The sequence below is a fragment of the Benincasa hispida genome, chromosome 11 (assembly GCF_027475165.1).
Source record: "Benincasa hispida cultivar pf3 chromosome 11, pf3_genome.v1.1, whole genome shotgun sequence".
NCBI classification, from domain to species: domain Eukaryota; kingdom Viridiplantae; phylum Streptophyta; class Magnoliopsida; order Cucurbitales; family Cucurbitaceae; genus Benincasa; species Benincasa hispida.
In genome coordinates this window covers 49,817,697-49,836,060 of record NC_143488.1, presented here as the reverse complement: position 1 = coordinate 49,836,060, position 18,364 = coordinate 49,817,697, and the positions used below count along the sequence as shown (strand labels likewise).

The 18,364-nt window shown below is 31.1% G+C and overlaps 1 protein-coding gene across 2 annotated transcripts; it reads right to left on the bottom strand.

Annotated features, from left to right (window-relative positions):
- Nucleotides 1–3,320: 3,320 nt before the first annotated feature.
- LOC120091501 (metal transporter Nramp1-like) lies at nucleotides 3,321–10,390 on the bottom strand. 2 transcript variants are annotated; one of them, XM_039049568.2, is made up of 14 exons: nucleotides 9,981–10,390; nucleotides 9,404–9,555; nucleotides 9,127–9,205; nucleotides 8,979–9,019; nucleotides 8,413–8,491; nucleotides 8,202–8,306; nucleotides 7,288–7,397; nucleotides 6,916–7,097; nucleotides 6,762–6,831; nucleotides 6,380–6,553; nucleotides 6,148–6,252; nucleotides 5,702–5,833; nucleotides 5,232–5,327; nucleotides 3,321–4,091 (listed from the first exon to the last, which is right to left on the bottom strand). In XM_039049568.2, exons 2-14 carry the CDS (start codon nucleotides 9,521–9,523, stop codon nucleotides 3,747–3,749), a joined length of 1,638 nt encoding a protein of 545 aa, XP_038905496.1. In that variant the 5' UTR covers nucleotides 9,524–9,555; nucleotides 9,981–10,390; the 3' UTR covers nucleotides 3,321–3,746. The 2 variants fall into 2 exon arrangements, with proteins under 2 accessions (XP_038905496.1, XP_038905497.1); XM_039049569.2 differs by lacking the exon at nucleotides 9,981–10,390 and adding an exon at nucleotides 9,711–9,969.
- Between the last annotated feature and the right edge of the window lie 7,974 nt (nucleotides 10,391–18,364).

The window sequence follows — 18,364 nt, the reverse complement described above, 5'->3', positions numbered from 1 at the left end:
TGATTTTGTTAAATTAATATTAATTAGTTAATTATATTCCAAATAAAATTATATATAAAATAAAAAATAAATGGAGAGGGGAAAAGAGAAAACCCACCGTTTTGGAAGGAAATAAAAAAAATATAGTGTTTGTGGGAAATGAAGATGACTCGGAGTAGCTTATTTTCAAGCAAATGGTTGAAAATTGTGAAACAAACATGAGATTTTGTTGTCTATGTCGATTCACATGGATAAAACCATTCAATCAAACGACTCCTTAGGACCTGATCGTAGATATTATTTCATAGGTATAGCTATTAAATATTTGAGATTTGGATATCTGAATTTTAAGTGTCTAAGATAATTAATGTATGTGTTTGGATATACAGGATAATTAATAATATATATGTTCAATTTATTACTTATATATACAGAGAAACTAAAATCAAATAATTACTTAGTTAAATGCAAGAGACCAATTTATATAGTCATCAATTAAATTTAACATTATTGAATTATTGTTATATTAATTAATTATTTAATCAATTAAAATAAAAATAAATGAATATTTTTATACTAAATATCTATTAAACATAATTAAAGTAATTACTAAAAGTAATTAAATTAATATAAATTACATAAATGTAATAGTTGAAATTTATTAAGTCTAAATAATATATTTATATTTAATAATTGATTAAAATTAATAATAATAAATCATTTATATTAATATATTAATTAATTATGTTGTATTTTTACTATTCATCTTTTAGGCATAAAAATCTCAGAATTATGGTATTAAATTTCCATTATTTTGGGTTTTAAAAAGTGAAATTTTGTAAAACAAACAAGGATAATAAATGTTTGCTTGAAATTCCATGAGAAATCTTGTGAAACAAACGAACAAACGAGTCCTTAAACTATATCTACGATCAATTAAAATAGAAGTACTAAATTATTTTTTAGAAAATTATATATAAACTTCAACAAAATATATATATATCTTAACTCGTATGTATAACTTATATGGCGAAATTAAATTAATTAATGATGAAAACATTTAAAAAAGAAAAAACAATTTTTAAAAACCAAAAATTGAAAACTTATCAAACGAAACGTTATTTATTACTCACCAAACTTAATTGTGGATAAGTTGCTTTAACATCTAACTTCTCTTGAGGATGTTTGTAGACTACAATGATGCCAAATAATCTTAAATTGTGGAATCTAATTTACACAGCCACAACAACTTAATGCCATGATCTATAATAAAAAATGTTAGTAGATTTGTTGCACTATGAAGTGTTTCATATAATAATGAATAACATATTTATGCATATACCTTCCTAGAAGCTTCAAATTAAAGTTCCTTTTATTGCTTTTTCTTGATTCCATTAATGGGAAATTGGTCTGATCTGAATGCATATTTTATTTTATTTTATTTTAAGGAATATATTCAAATATTTTAGTAATAGAAAATTTTAAGATAATCATAAATAATATCATACGAGTTTGAGCCTATGTGGATGGGTCCATATTGGCAGTCTGTGTGTGTTTCCATTATAGAAAGCAAACCATATGCCTTCCTTAATTAACTAACAACTTTACGAGTTAGGAAGCTTGGATTTGTATAGGATTTTTTGTCTTTGGATTGTAAAATAAAATGGACTATATTGATGGCAAATTTAGATAGGTTAAAACACTCATAACCTTTACGTGACACCAACCGTAAATTTGTAATTTGAAAAAGAGGAAGTACCTGCAAAACAAAGAAAAATGACTACAATATTAAAGTCAGTATGAGAACTCAATAATGAAGAAGAAGTTAGAAGTTTTAGTTCTAGATTAAGCTCTAGATTGTTGGCCTAGCCCTTTTCTTTCTTGCAACATGACATCTCCAATGCTTTCTGCATATATTACTCAAAAAGACTGATTATCCCACGGTAAATGTTGGATAGCCAAGTGCGGAGCAGTCCCAAATCAAATTATCTCATATGGAGTTATAATAATGTATTTTTAGGGAGAATGAGAGAGAATCTACATGTTTCTCATATGATAAGGATGAGATGGATCTTGTCTGATCTTAATAAGTAAGGATTAGATATAATATGACAACCGATTAGTTGACACTTTAACTTATTTGAATTAAATCCGTTTTATCTTGTATTTATCTTATTTAATCGTTTCCTGATTTTTGACATATTTGATCAAATCCAAATTCACCCGACAAATTATATAAAAACAAAAACTAAGTTAAGCATCATATAAGGTAGTGGTTTTCCTACTAGTGACATGATGGACCTATGGTGGGTGATCTTCCCTCCAAATGTCATTGGCATCGCATTATGAGCTTTATGCCCATAAAGGATAAATATTCACGCCAAGGCTCATCAGATAGTCGCAATGCACTTTCACAAAGAGTACTTAGAACTTTCAATTATTTCTCTTATATGGGTTATAATGAGAGTTGGAAGAGCTCCCAAAACGCTTACTACATGAATACTTGAACATAAAGGCTCCTCACAATCATCAAATTGTGTCGATTTATAACCACTGTTAACAAAATATATATACATTTTTTTGTCATATTGTCGAAAGAAAATCTTTCGTAATAAGTATGTTCATAAAAGTTATGTTTGGAAGTGATTTTGAAATAATAAATTACTCTAAAAACACACTTTTAATTACGTAAAATCAAGTTAGTGTTTAGTTTTACACTTTATATATAAATTTCATGTCATCAAAATTCATTTTTGATAATTAAAAGCATGTTTCAAAATGATTTTTGAAAATGACCAAAGTGATTTTAGCCATTTCAAAATCACTCCCAAACATGTTTAAAGTGTGTTTTAGATTTGTGTAGCTCGTAAAATTAGTAAATTTTTGTGAGTGGTGTGAACTGACCAGAACAATAGGATTTTTAGAGGCATGGAGAGGGTTTGTAGTGAGATTTGGTCCCTTGTTCATTATAATATTTTCTTTTGTGGGCTTCAAATTCGAAAGTTTTTTTTGTAACTATTCTATAGGTATTATTTTGCATAATTGAGTCCCTTTTTATAGAGGGTACTCCTCTCCTTTTTGTGGCTGAATTTTTTTATCCTTATATTCTTTCATTTTTTTTTTCCTCAATGAAAGTGGTTATTCCCATTTTTGAAAAAAAAAATTAAGAAAAAGAAAGGCAAATTAATGGGGTTTATAAAGCCTAGCACTAGACATCATATTTATTAAATACAACATATCGATTATTACCTAAATAAAAAAGTAACTGGGATTAAATGGTTGGATAAGTTTAAACTACAATCAAGGACTGAATATTCAAATAAATTTGATTGCGCGCACACTTTTTGATGTCACGACATACTAAGTTTATTTTTATCAATAAACAAAGCATCCATTATGAGTTACTGTTGGGTTAATTAAAAGTTAAAAACCCAAATACAATAATAATAAAGTGTCATTTCTAAGTAGAGAGAGGGGCAAAAAGGTAAGTGTGTAATTATTGTTGTACTAATTAAAACCCTAATTGAAAGCTCAAGTGAACACTGCAAAAGTAATGCAGTTAGCTTAGCTATTAGGCAGAAAGTGGTGATGATATACCAGTAGAGTTGGCTTAAGCTGATTAAACTCTTTCTTTTTTCCTTTTTTTTTTTTTTTTTCCATTTTGCTGTGCTTCTGAGTTTCATCTGTTTGTTCTATTTCCAAACAAATGAAACCAACACCCAAGGATCTGCCTTCTATAGGGTTCAAATTTTTAACCATATAATCTGTCAGTTTACATCATTGGTAGTTCTAATTCTTTGAGGCAACTGCATGCTTACTATATCTTCATTTGGGAGACCATATCCCGATGTCTTACTCGGCTCGTTGCTCAATCTTCGACTTTCTTCTGTTGTTAGTGCTAAAAGATGAGTGATCTCCTTGGTCTTTCTCAAAACTAGATAAGCAATTCCAGCTAAATATAGTGCCATGCCTGAAAATCCAAGTATCCCTATGAACACGACTACTGCAAGTTGGAGATCGTTATGAAGGATCACGTGGATGAAACGAGTCATGAGGTAGTATATATTTATAGCCATGATGAGGAACCCAATAATCCATGTCAATACTGTAATCTGCATTTCAAAAATATATAACGAAGATAAAATAATAATAATAATAAAACTATGATGATCATCTAGGTCTTGTCAAGAGTGTGAGACCCATTTCATGACGTTCATCAGTTCATCCCTGAAAATAAAATCTAAAAGGAGGATGCATTTCAACCAGAATAATCAAACCTTTTCTTGGTTAATAGGATTAGTATGATAGAACTAGCCATTCATGTTTGCTATAATAATTGAGGTAAAATTAACAAAAGCTTCAAATTCAACTCTAAAATGAATAACAGTGTTGTTTTCTTCATGACGTTAGTGAGTAAAAATTTTTTGGGTCATGTTCAGTAACTATTTTGGTTTTTAGTTTTTGAAGATCAAATTTATAAACAATACTTCTATCTATAGTTTTTTTTGTCTTGTTATCTACCTTTTATAAATGTTCTCAAAATTCATGCAGAGTTTTGTAAACTAAAAAGAAAAAAGGTAGTTCTTAAAAAACTTGTTTTTGCTATTGGAATATGGCTAATATCTTAAATGTTTCTGTTCGGTACTTAAGCACTTTGGAGAACCACACCCCAAGAGCTAGCAATTGGGATGGGAGACCAAGCCACTTAAGTACCACATTGGTCATCCCATTCTAACCAATGTGGGACAGACATCCGATATTATCTTGGTTCCTAACAATACCCCATCCCCGGAAAGCCGATGTCCTGGCGACTACTCCAACGGTACTTCACTCGGCCACACACGGTCAGAACCATTCATTGATTCCACTCCGAAATGTCAACAACCGGCTCTGATACAATTGTTAAGTATTTAAGCACCTTGGAGAACCACAACCCAAAAGATATTGGGATACGTGAGACAAGTCACTTAAGTACTACATTGGTTATCCCATTCTAACCAATGTGGGACAAAGACATCTCGTACTATCTTGGTTCCTAATAGTTTTCTTAGAAAAGATGGAGGTCATGGTAAAGAAATGAGAAACAAGCACAATTTTCAAAAACCAAAATCAAAACTAAATGACTATCATAGAAACCTTCACTATAAGAATTTGATCGATGTCTAGCTCAAGCTTTGTGTGGGATCATCTAACAAAAAGATAACCAAAAAAAAAAAAAAGTCAAGTATCATAGAGATGCAGTCGGAAATTACCGCAGTAGAGTTGACATGTGGTCCCATCTTGGTCTTACTGCTTGTAAACTTCAGAAGGGGAACGAGAGCAAAAGGGAGTTCAAATGACAAAATCATCTGCAAAAAAAGATTGCAGGGAGTCAAAATGCTTTGGCTTTCAATCTTAAAAGGTATTTGGTCGGCGACTCAGCACACTACAATTGAACTATGCCAAGAAACTTGGTTCCTCAGTGAAAAAGATGGTGGATCAGCGTTAAATCCTAAGCATATGGAATAAGAAACCAATTCAATGATTACGGTTGTTGATCGGTTTACCGCTTCAATTAATTAAAATGCATGTTTCAAAGTGAATTCACCACCATTTTCTATCAACTTCTACCCAAATTGAATTTGTTTAACAACATGCATAGAACAAAGACAAGAGGTATTGGCAATGCAAAGCTGACTGACAGTTAGACCTCAATTACGATCGTAGGAAGTATATCTCTTACCGACGCAATAATGATCAGCTTCCCAGCCCCAGAAGACCCACCAATGATTGCAACAATCAAACTAGGAACAATTGCTAAGCTTCGAGTTAAAAAGTTTCTAATCCATGGCGTCAGTTTCAAATCGAGAAACCCCTACAAAAGAGAGGATACAAACAGGAATGTGTTAAGAAAGGAACAAACTTCAAAGAAACACAAGTATCAAAATGTTGCTTGAAATCAAGCATTATGGAGTACCCACAAGTACGCCCTGTTTATGACCATGGAACATTCAGAAAATTTTGAAACCTCTAATATGCTATTTCCAATTTACTCAGTACCAATAATATATATGCAGTCAAATACTCTACCACTGAACTATGGACCCACCAATAATATATATGGATGAGAGCCAGAATTCAGAAATTGAAAAGCAGAGCTTTAACATGGAAAAAGGACTAGCATAATACCTGCATAACATACTGTCCTGCATAGGTTCCTGTTATGGTAGAACTCTGACCAGATGCCAACAAAGCAATGGCAAAAAGTTTTGAACTCCATTTACCCAATACATTCTGAAAAAAGAATACAAAACTTCCTGAGTAAAACTGGTGAGTAAAACTGGCGCACCACTGATGAGGAAAAAAATCCCATGAGGTAAACAAAAAGGATACAGGCAAGAGTTGCTAGATCACTACATACTCTCAATAAAAATGAAGCTTTATTCAAGTCCAAGTCATTGCAGCTCATTTGGTCCTCCTTATTTAGATCTGGGGAATTGCAAACTGCACCACTAACTGAAATAACTGACACATTAATGAGGAAGGCCACCATAAGAGCAAAGCCACTCTCTATCATATAAAATCTGCAAGCTTCCTGTAAAGAAAACGTATACTGTTAGTATGATAGAATGTAGAATTGCAATTTAAATAATAATGCAGAAACCAAAGCTTTGATGCATGCTTCTATGAACCTATGAGATACTTACATATTAGGTAAATTATTAAATAGATTATAACTCACCCCAGAAGTTTTTAAGTAATAAGGAGAACAAAGGTTAAGACTGATGAAGATGAAACATCACCTTGATGCCCGAAAGGGATCGGGGTATTTTCCTAGAGAGTACCAGTGCTGAATGAAGAAAGAGATTGTGTCTGCAACAGGTAATTAGACTTAGAATATTGAGAAGTATAAGGAATGAAGAGTATGAATGTTATTAAAGGATGTAAATGACATACGGCATAACCATAGCACCAAGAAGTGAAATTGCAAGACCAGTAGCACCACTTCCTTTCAATTGAGGGACAAATAGCCCATAAAGAATTTCTCCAACATCGGGCTTAGCATAGCCCAGCTCCAGGAAGAAGCAAATCGCAATTGTCAATACAAGAAAGGCAATCAAGAATTCAAGCTTTCTAATCTGCATGGTAGATAGAAACGCAATCATGGTGAGCATTTAAAGAAGCTAAAGTTCAGCTCTAAAATTATGCTATCCCCTTGACTATACTAGCACAAACAGGAGAATTATTTCCAAACGTGAGTATTGATGCATGGCTTGGAAACTCTATTACTGCAAGATAAGTAAAATCCAAAAGTAAATCTCAAAATACCCCATATTGCTGCAGTGCAAGAAGTAACAGTGTACTAAGCCCTGTCAGAAGAACGCCACACCAAACAGGGATGCTGAAGAGCATATTCAATGCAAAAGCAGTTCCTATAACTGGAAACATAAAGGAGAAAACATAAGAATAACTTCAACAACAAACAAGAATTCTATACCAATGAAAGTCGCATAGCGAATACAGTATAGAATACTTCATAGAATATCTGAATGCTAATTTATTAGAGAGAAAAGTAATAATAATGATAACTTTCATCTCCTTATGGAAGCAATGATCCTGTGTTTATACATTTTTAATGTTAAATTCTACATTTAGTCTCTCAACTTTGAAGTTATTTTTATTTGGTTCCTGAACTTTCAAAAGTATCTAATAGATTCCTAAACTTCCAATTTTGAGTATAAAAGGTCCCTAGACATTTACTCTTTTGTCTAGTTAGCCCCTTGGAGACTAAATTTGTAATTTAACTTGACTCGAAAGTGCTTTTTGATTTGGCTTGTACGCTTGATCATATAAATATCAAAAACTACAGTTGGTCAATGGACGTCTAATCAGCTTTTACACAGCATATGCTGAGTAGTCATGATATTTCCCTCGGAGACTAAATTTGTTTAACTTGACTTGAAAGTGCTTTTCAATTTGGCTTGTACGCTTGATCATATTGGCAACTGATGGAGACTCTTTTCGATTGGGTAACTGTTATCGTACAAATCTCGGAAAATTCATTTTAAAATAAACCATCCACCATGAGTACACCAAAGGCAAGAGACTAAACGTGCAATAATTGTGTTTATTTCTTCTATGACCAAGAGTATTTTTCACTCAACGATTAGGTTTCTTCTATGACCAAGAGTATTTTTCACTCAACGATTAGGTTTCTAATGAATAGGATTACTTCACTTTACCTTCGGGAATATCACATGCAACAATTGCAATTTCAGCAAGGACCCAAAGGATGAAATTTTGTGCCTTGGGGTACTCAGCTTTACAGTGCTCTGCTAAATGTTTCCCTACACTTACCAAAAAAACAAGAAGAAAAAGATGTCAAACAACTCTTGAAACTATGAAAATATTACAATTTTGATAAGGAAAAGAAGTTATGCAGAAATCATTTACCTGTCACTACCCCTAAATTGGCTGCTAAAGACTGAATGATGAGGGCAGCAAAGGAAGCCACTAATATGATCCACAGCAACTGTACGGAGTGAAGCAGCGTTAGTTGTTAGGTTTGCTAGGAATATAACGAGCAAGTGCAATTCTAATGATATGATAGGACTTACTAGCTTCAACAAGAAAAGATAAATATAAATAAAATTGGAGTCTATAAAGAATGTTCAGTACATTACATAACTGAAAACTTGTAGAAAATTTCTAGCTCTGAAACTTGTCTTCAGTTGATTTATGGGATTAGGCAGCACTAAACTTATGTTTCTATAATCATGATATTTTTTTATAGTTGGACAGAAATTATGTAAATGAAGAGGCCTATGGTGAATGGATCATCTCAGCTCTTCATAGCAGCATATATAGTTTATTACTAATTAAACTAATCCATCCAAATAGAAGGGTGTGGGGATAAGAGATTGAAAGATGATAACAAACTTTGGCTCTTTGACCCCAAAATCATGTGTTTGTTGGTTGTTAAAAGTAGAGAAACTATATCAAAAAGACTGTTTACGTACCCCATACTTGTACTGTGCTCCAGATTGTAGATCAGTCTCAACTGAGAATAACCAAACAAAATTTTCAGAATCCCATTCGTAATGGAATAAAAGAGACAAACCACACATCAAAAAGTAGTGTACGAAGGAGAGAAACTAGGAATCTTACAATTCCCAGGATCAATATATGCAATAGAAACAAGAAATCCCGGGCCCATGTACGCAAAAAGGTTCTTCCAGCTTTTCTTCTGCACATAATACGCAACAGTAGTTCTCAATCAGAAAATTCCTTCAGCACTTTTGACCATACCCAATACTCCATAGCTTACACAAGTTGCTTGAACTTTAACATGTTCTCATTTAAAGTACAATTAAATGACTAATTATCCAATCATTTGAGAATTCTCAAGTATTAATCATCTGAACATCAAAACTAAAAGACTCACATCAGGAACAATAATCTGATCAGTTTCTGGGTTCTCGATCAACGGTGCGTGTGAAAAACTCTCATCTCCAGCCCTAACAAGGAATTGTGGCTGCCCAGAACCAGACCCTCCAGCAGCCATTTTATTGTTCCTCTACTTTTCCCCCCCTCTTTCTGAAACAAATTGAAATCTAAAATGTTAGCTAGAAAGAAAACTCAAGAGTAAACAAATAAACACAACCCATTTGCTATCTCCATCAGAAAACTAATAAAACGAGAAATTGAAAGAAAATTGAATAAGAGTGAACTCTCAGATAAGGACGAATTACACAATATCCAGAACAAAAAACAGATCCCCTGTTCCGTTATTCCATAGCTGATTAGGTTAAAAAAAACTCGAAATAGAATCGGATAAACACAATCTAATAGATGACTTGGAAATGAACGCCTTAGGGGTAAAAAGAGAAAGGGGAAAAGGGGCAACAGATCTCAGTTCGCTAAATTTTCTGCGATATTTTCCGAAAATAAAAACAGAGAGTTCAGGCAAGTGATCCGGAATGAAAATGAAATTGAAGAAATGGGTTATTTGAAGAACGAACCTTAATCCAGATTATGATAAGGGCGTTTGATGATGGTGGATTCGATAAGCTGGTGGTCAGAGCTCCCGCTTTGTTTACTCTTTCAGACTTCTCTCTCCTTTAAATAACCTCCCTCCCTTCCTTTCTCTCTCCTCCCTTTTCCTGTTCAGCTCCCTTTCTCAGAGCAGCATCTCTTCCCTCAAAATTTACTCTACTTTTAAATTAAGTACACATTAAATTCCAAATTACAAATTTATGTCTGTTTAATACTTTAAACCATCTTTAAGTTGTAAATTGGGTTAATCATTAGTCATCAAGGCTAATAATAGCTATGGTCACTTGGTGGACTCATTGACGTGTTCCAACGGATTATAAATGAACGAATATAATTAGAGTTGAATTACATGTGAGATCGTTGAATTAAAGTTAATAATGTGGGATTGTTGATTTGTGATTTATATACAACTAGGTTATTTATAGATATTAGAAATCTATTGTTGGAAACTTCGATCTTGTGTGTGTGACAGTTGAGTGAGAATAGAAACTAGTGAAAATGAGTATTGGAGTGTTATGACACCTAACTTTTGTTCTCATGCTTACTAGAAGTGATTGAATGTTCTATCTAAGATTAAAGATTCGTTGTCTACTCTAACATCGCTTGATATTTAAAGCGTTTAAAGTAGATCTAACGGTCTCTATATTTTTCTTTGACGTTGAGTAAAGAAAGAGATCGAGTGAATATGATAAGGTGGACTCACTTAACTTCTTTTAGATTTTTTTTTTTTTTTTTTTTAGTATTGTTTTAAATAAGTTTTGGTCACGAATAGATCGAAGAACTCGTCTTTTGAATAATCACTTTGTTTGAAGTTTTAATGGTCAAGACATGTTACTAGATGACGGTAGAAAAGATTGTGCATTCCAAGACAAGGTGATCATTGAGAGATGATTTATTGCATCTAGTCTTGTGTGAATTTGAGAATGCTCTTTTGCAAGGTTATAGCAACCTATATAGTTATTGTAAATTTGTAATATAGCTTCTATAGTTTGGTGTAGTGACACTTTTTCAATTATATGACAAAGTTAATAATTGTACTTAATTATTTTTTAAATTCGAGAAGTCTAAGGTTGGAAAACTTTGTATATTAATATTTTAATTTTAATATTAATGAACAAATCTATCTAACCAAAGACAAACATTTGCTTCAATGTTAATTATTCGACAATTTTATATGCAAATAATTTATATCCACACACATTTAATTTCAAACCATTTATAGGTTTCTCGTAGATTTGGCAAAATAAGTTTAAAAAATTAGACTCATAATTCAGATTTATGACTTTTGTGAAAATAGCAAAAAAACAAGTTCAATCCACGTAATACATTTGAGACATCTGATACACTTGATATCCTTGATACACTACTATTATATGCCTGATACACTTATACACTATTGATACACGGTTGAAAATGACTAGTTATTTAAGTGTTTTTAAAAAATTCATAAAAATGATTTTTTTAAAAAAGTACTTTTTCTCTAGTTATTCCAAACATGCCCAAATTGTCAAAACGAGTATACTGCACTGAGTGTTAGTGAGCTTTAGGTTAAATTTTCCTGGTATATTGTATATTTGTACTTAAAAATGAAAAAAAGAATCTTGTGAAGAAGGAAAAAACTAGAAAGTGGATAAAAATGTAGCAAATACAAAAATTAAAGCGAGTAATAACTCATATTGCTGCAAATAAAAGTTACAAAAGGTATACAAATCAATGGAAAAGAAATACATAATTGATATACTTTAAATATGATATATTAGTTGACTAATATACCAAAAAAAGCATGGATTTGTTAAAAGGGCAAAACTTGAATACGAAATAAATGAAAATTTAAATTTTGAGAATTTTGTCATATTTACAATTTTTCATATATTGAAGACATGCCCCTAATTATACATTTTGGATTTGCCACCCATTGCAAAATTTATATCTATATACATTTAATTTCAAACCTCACATGATCAAGGGTTATCATCGACAAGGAAAGTCTCATGAGATTCTAAAAACTGATCTGAATAATGACTTACACATTTCTATAGAATCGAACTATGCTCGATATGCCTCTTTAAATGAGACTATATAATTTATTAAAAAAACGATAAAATGATTGTTGACTATTTCATTTAATGAGGATTTTTATTTGAAAATACACACACAAAATCTCTATGCTTGAGGACTAATTTCTAATCGGTTCAAAATATTACAAATTTAGTTATTATTTTTTGAGTTTGGTTAATTTAGTCCCTAGATTAAAAATGTTCTAATTTTACAAAGATTTGAATTTTGTTTCAGTTTGGTGTCTAGTTTTCAAGATTTACATTTTCAACTTTAATTTTTAACTTAATACTAATTTTTCAAATTTAGTATTAATGTCTATTAATTAATTAAGAAAAATAAAAGATTATAAGTAATTAAGTTTTACTATTTTCATCACTATTAAATTAAATTTAAAATTTCACTTCATAATTATTTTGAATTAATTAATAGACATTAATGTTAATGAGCAAAGTAAGTATGGAGTGGAAAATCGAGGTTAATAGTATAAATCTTGAAATTTATGGATCAAATTGAAACAAACTCAAATCTCAAAGATAAAATTATAATATTTTGAAAGTTGGGGATTGAACTTAAATCAAGCTCAATTAAAAATTAAATATGTAATATTTTGAAATTTAAAGATCACATGAAGATTAGAATCAACCTAAGAACTGAAAAGATAATTTTATTTAAAATTAAAAAATAGAGGATAACGAATTCAAATCAAATACAAATCTCAATATTCTAGGTCAATAGTTACTCAAAAAAGATAGCAAAAGGAAAATATATTTGGAATATATATAGACAATTTTAAATAAATAATTTGTGGAAAACTCGTAAAGTAAGCATCCATTTTGCTTATTACCCCCTGGAAAATTCTATACAATGTGTAACTTTATGGGGTTCTTTTTATTTGCACTGATTTTTCTTCTCTCTTTTTGACTAATGATTAAGAAAATTATTACTTATAATTCAAGCATACTTGAAAAGATAAGTATTAGTTATTATTTCAAGAGATCAATGACTTCATCTCCACTCTTATAATGGTTGAACTAAAAAATTATTAATACTGTAAAAAAAAAAATAATATACATTTTTTAGAAATTGGGTACGATAAATTATAGTGGACGTATGTTCATCAATTGTTTGGGAATAAAAAATAGTTCGAAAATATTGTTTTATTACTCAATAGAGTTTGCGATTTATAAGAATTTATTAATTGATGGTTAAAATGTGAGTTATCGATTCAATAGTCCATACTATAATAATAAGTAATATCAAACAAAGATATTTGAATATGTTTACAATGGCACATATTATTGTGTAAATTTCAAAATTTTGTGTATTTTACGTCATAAGTGACTTAAGGTATGTTTGGTAGTGGTTCTAAAATGACTAAAATCATTTTTATTATTTTTAAAATCACTTTGAAATATGTTTTTAATCATTCAAAACCATTTTTTATGATATAAAAATTATATTTAAAAATGTAAAATTAAGTATTAAATTAATTTTGAGTGCTTAAATGTGTATTTTTAAATAACTTTTTAGGTTTGTTTTTCAATTTTATGCTTATGTAAACTCAACTCATGAGCCAACTATCTCTGGAGAACAAATAAAAAAAATATCTTAACCAATGATATTTTTAAGGATTGTTTTTAAATATAGAAAAATGAACTAAAATATTTATAAATATAGCAAAATGTCATTGTCTATTAGTGGTAGACACTGATAGACTACTATCATTTATCACTAATAGATCTTGATAGACACTGATGTATGTCTATTTATCAGCGTCTATTACTGATAAACTGTGACATGTTGCTATATTTTTCAACAGTTTTACCATTTAAAACAATTTCTCCGTTTTTAATTTAATTGTTTTTGTAATGTATCTACACATCCAAATAGCAAATACCTTTCCTTCAAAACAATGGTTTTAGACATAGCTAATGGATATAGAAATAATTGCAAAGAGGGTTCCTTTTTAGGGCCAAATGAAAAAAAAAAAAAAAAAAAAAAAAAAAAAAAAAAAAAAAAAAAAAAAAACAAAACAAAACAAAACAATTTTAAAGACTAATAAATTTTGGTCATATGCTTAAATCAACACTATGAGAAATGAACACTTTAATTTCCAATGTATTTCTTCATTCTTCTTCATTTTACAACTCGATCTGAAAAAATATGCATTTTTTATGCATTCATCTTCTTCTTTCTCTTCTGCATTTTTGTTCTTTCGCTTCATATTTTTCTTCTTCCCTTTCTTATTGGTTTTGCATCGTCGTCGTCTTCTTCTTCTTTCATTTTTTATGTGTTATCCTTCTCCTTCTCTTGCGTTTTTCTTCTTCTTCATTCTCCAAATTCTGTACTCTTTCTTATTCATTCTGCAGTTTTTTCCTCAAAGGAAAAATTGTAGTTGCATCTGATGAGGAACTAAAGGAAGGAACTAGAGTATGTCCCTAATTTTGTTTTTGTTTTTGTATTTATAGATTCTTAAGATATCACTTTATCTAATACATCTCTTACATGTTAGACATATTTAAATAATAATATGTTTAATTAAAGTATGAGTTATGTATGTGGATTAATAATTTATCACATTGGGTTATTTTATTAAATTCAGCCCCATTATGTGATCTAATTAATTAAGGCTCTAGATTCCTAATTGAGTATGAACTTAATGGATAAAAGCTCATTCCTAGTTAATTAGGGTTTAATAAGGACCCTAATTGAACTAGTATATAAAGAGTCCTTAGGGCTATGGTCCCCGATATATCAAAACAATAAGCACCCAGTCTTTCTTGAATCCCATCTAGAGAGAGATCTCACTAAGGGCATTCAGAGTTTTGGTTGAGGAAAACTATAGTCATCCATCATCATCTTGAAGCTATCATCAATTTTGTAATGAAATCCGGTATGTTATTCTTGACAATTTGACATGAATGATCCTAGGGTTTATCTATTCAATATAGATATAAAGAATTTATGCTAACAAGTGGTATCAGAGCATGAATTTCATGTTAGATTGTTAGTTTATGCATTTTTCATTGACATTGTTGATTAAATTTTGGTTTCGGTAAAGAATTTAAAGAATTAAAAAAAAAATGGTCGGCTTACTATAGCAACGTTGTAAACTCATCGACGGTAGGATGGAAATCTTGACGGTCAATTTTTTCTTTGGCAATATGTATTCTTGCAATCCGCATTCTTGTCTGTGATATTTGGCATACCCATCACTGATTATGAATGATGTGCTAGTGGTTGATTAAAGTGAGTTTTTTTTGGTTGATTATTTTGATTGAACGTGGTTTCTTAAAGTTTTTTTTTTTAAGGAAAAAAAACCTTAATTCTATTATTGTCAAAATTAAGGATGTTCAGTTCAACATTCTTGACAAAAATCCACCAATGTGATGAAATCCACTAGAAAAAAGTTAAAGACCGATCGAAGGAGTTAGGTCTTTAGTTGTTGCAAGTTTTACCCATCAAGACTTTCGGCTAATGACTGACTGGAGTTGCCGCTGGGCGAAGGTATGGGTCAATTACCGATTAAAGTCTTATCAATATTGTCACTGTTTTTTTTTTCTTTTTTTTTTTTTAACTGAAAAGTTAGGTTAATACTTAGTTGATGAATATGAGTTTTAAAAAAAACTGAATTGTGATTGATAATTTTGGATACTTGTGGTTTTTTTTAAGGTTAAAAAGAAAACTGATTGAATTTAGTGAATTTATTTTTAATAGTTCGATAATATTGAATTTGTCAACTATTTGGATTAATTGCTGATTGAACTTCTTGCCCGCATTTCTAAGTTTTATTGATTAATAACTTGGTGAAATTCTTGAAAAGGGTTCTTAGTTCTTGATTGATAAGTTTGTGAATTAAAATCTATAATTTGATTGTTTTTGTGATATTCACATGTTTATGTTACTTTAATTGTATTGTGTGTATGCAATTATTAAGTGAATTTTGTAAAAGACTATTTGGTGTTCTTCCTCCTTTATTTTTTGTACAATAATATTATTATAACTTATATTTTAGATTGAATTAGTCAAAAATAATATGTTACCAAAAAGTAGCCTCTATTATCTAGATCGTTTTAATTATGAAATATAAGATGTGCATATTCATGAATTTATGCGGATAATTATCGGTCCAAAGGAAATAATTATGTGGCCAAATTGTGGGTATGCATGTGGTAATGAGTATGTGACAATTATAAGGATTGCTCATGTGAAAAGTAGTCGGTCCAAAGAAAGGCTATTTTTTTTTTTTTTTTTACAGAGTTAATTGTCAGTACTTTGATTACTTCGTTGAGAGTACCATTGTTTTTTGCCCAAAGGCTAGACATCAATATTGTGCTAGGTATCTTGTTAAAGGGGCCCACCACATATGTGAAATTATTTTGTTATGTTTTAATTGTGAGCATATGTTTTGTTGTTTATTGTTTCAGTTGGTCTTACTCAAATATCTGGAAATCTAAGTTCAATCCCTAAGTTGAATGGATCGAACTTCAAGATTTGGAAAGAAAGCCTAGAGATACTTCTTGGGTGTATGGATTTGGACCTTGCATTAAGGACCGATAAACCTACTTCTACTGAGGAACAACCAAATACGGCTAATATAGAGAAGTGGGAACGGTCAAATCGCATGTGTCTGATGATCATTAGGCACGCCATTCCAGAGTCTTTTCGGGGCTCTATCACGGAAAGTGAAAATGCCAATAAGTTTTTGCTTAAATTGAGAAATATTTTGCTAAAAATGAGAAAGGGGAAGCAAGTAGTCTTTTGACTTCTTTAACTTCTATGAGGTATAAGGGCAATGGAAACATAAGGGAGTATATTATGGAAATGTCCAATCTCGCAGGTAAATTAAAGGCACTTGATATCGAGATAAATGAAAATTTACTCGTGCATCTGGTACTTATCTCTCTTCCTGCACAATTCACTCAGTTTAAGATAAGCTATAATACTCAGAAGGATAAATGGAGTATTAATGAGCTTATCTCACAATGTGTGCAAGAAGAAGATAGGATTAAGAGAGAAAGGACAGAAAGTGCTCATTTGGCAATAGGCTCTCGTGATAAGAAGAAAAGGAGAATTGTGGATGTTGCAGAAGGGACATCTCAGCAGAATAAAAACAAGAAACAAGCTACTGAAAATCCTTGTTTTTTCTGCAAAAAGAAAGGTCACTTCAAGAAAGATTGTCCCAAGTACGCCAAGTGGCGTGTAAAGAAGGGTAAACTTCTTACTTTGATTTGTTCTGAAGTTAATTTAGCTTCTGTACCTATTGATACTTGGTGGGTAGATTCTGGTGCTACTACTCACATAAGTATATCAATGCAGGGTTGCCTGTGGAGCCGACCGCCAAGTGATGCTGAAAGATTCATCTATGTGGGCGATGGCAAAGCAGTTCCAGTTGAAGCTATTGGAAATTTTAGATTACTTTTAAAAACTGGTTGTTATTTGGATCTGAATGAGACTTTTGTTGTACCGTCATTTAGACGGAATTTAGTTTCTATTTCCAGTTTGGACAAATTTGGTTTTTCTTGTTCTTTTGGAAATAATAAAGTTAGTTTTTTCAAGATTCTAAGCTTATTGGTACCAATTCTTTAATTGATAATCTATATATGCTTGATTCTTTTGCTTCATTTAACAAGATCCTGTTATCTAATTCATGTGGTACAAAGCGTAAATTAAATGAGAATTCTGCTATGTTATGGCACAAGCGTTTAGGTCACATCTCTAAACAGAGAATTCAGAGACTTGTGTCAGATGGAATTCTTGATTCCCTTGATTTAAGTAACTTCAACGTTTGTGTGGAATGTATTAAGGGAAAACAGACAAACATAAGAAAATTAGGTGCCAACAAATGCTCAGACATCTTAGAACTAATACATACAGATATTTGTGGTCCATTCCTTACGGCCTCTTGGAATGGACAATAATATTTTATTAAGTTCATAGACGACTATTCAAGATATGGGTACCTATATTTAATTCATGAGAAGTCTCTATCCTTGGACGTTTTCAAGTCTTTCAAAGCTGAATTTGAACTTCTTGGAAAGAAAATTAAGGCTTTCAAATCTAATCGTGGTAGTGAATATTATGGTAGATATGATGAATCAGGTGAACAATGTCCAGGGCCCTTTGTCAAATACTTAGAGGAATGTGGAATCGCCCCGCAATACACTATGTCGGGCAAATCCAGCATGAATGGTGTAGCGGAAAGGCGAAATAGAACACTTAAAAATATGGTAAGAAGTATGATTAGTCATTCTTCTCTACCAGAATCCCTTTGGGGTGAAGCACCTAGTAA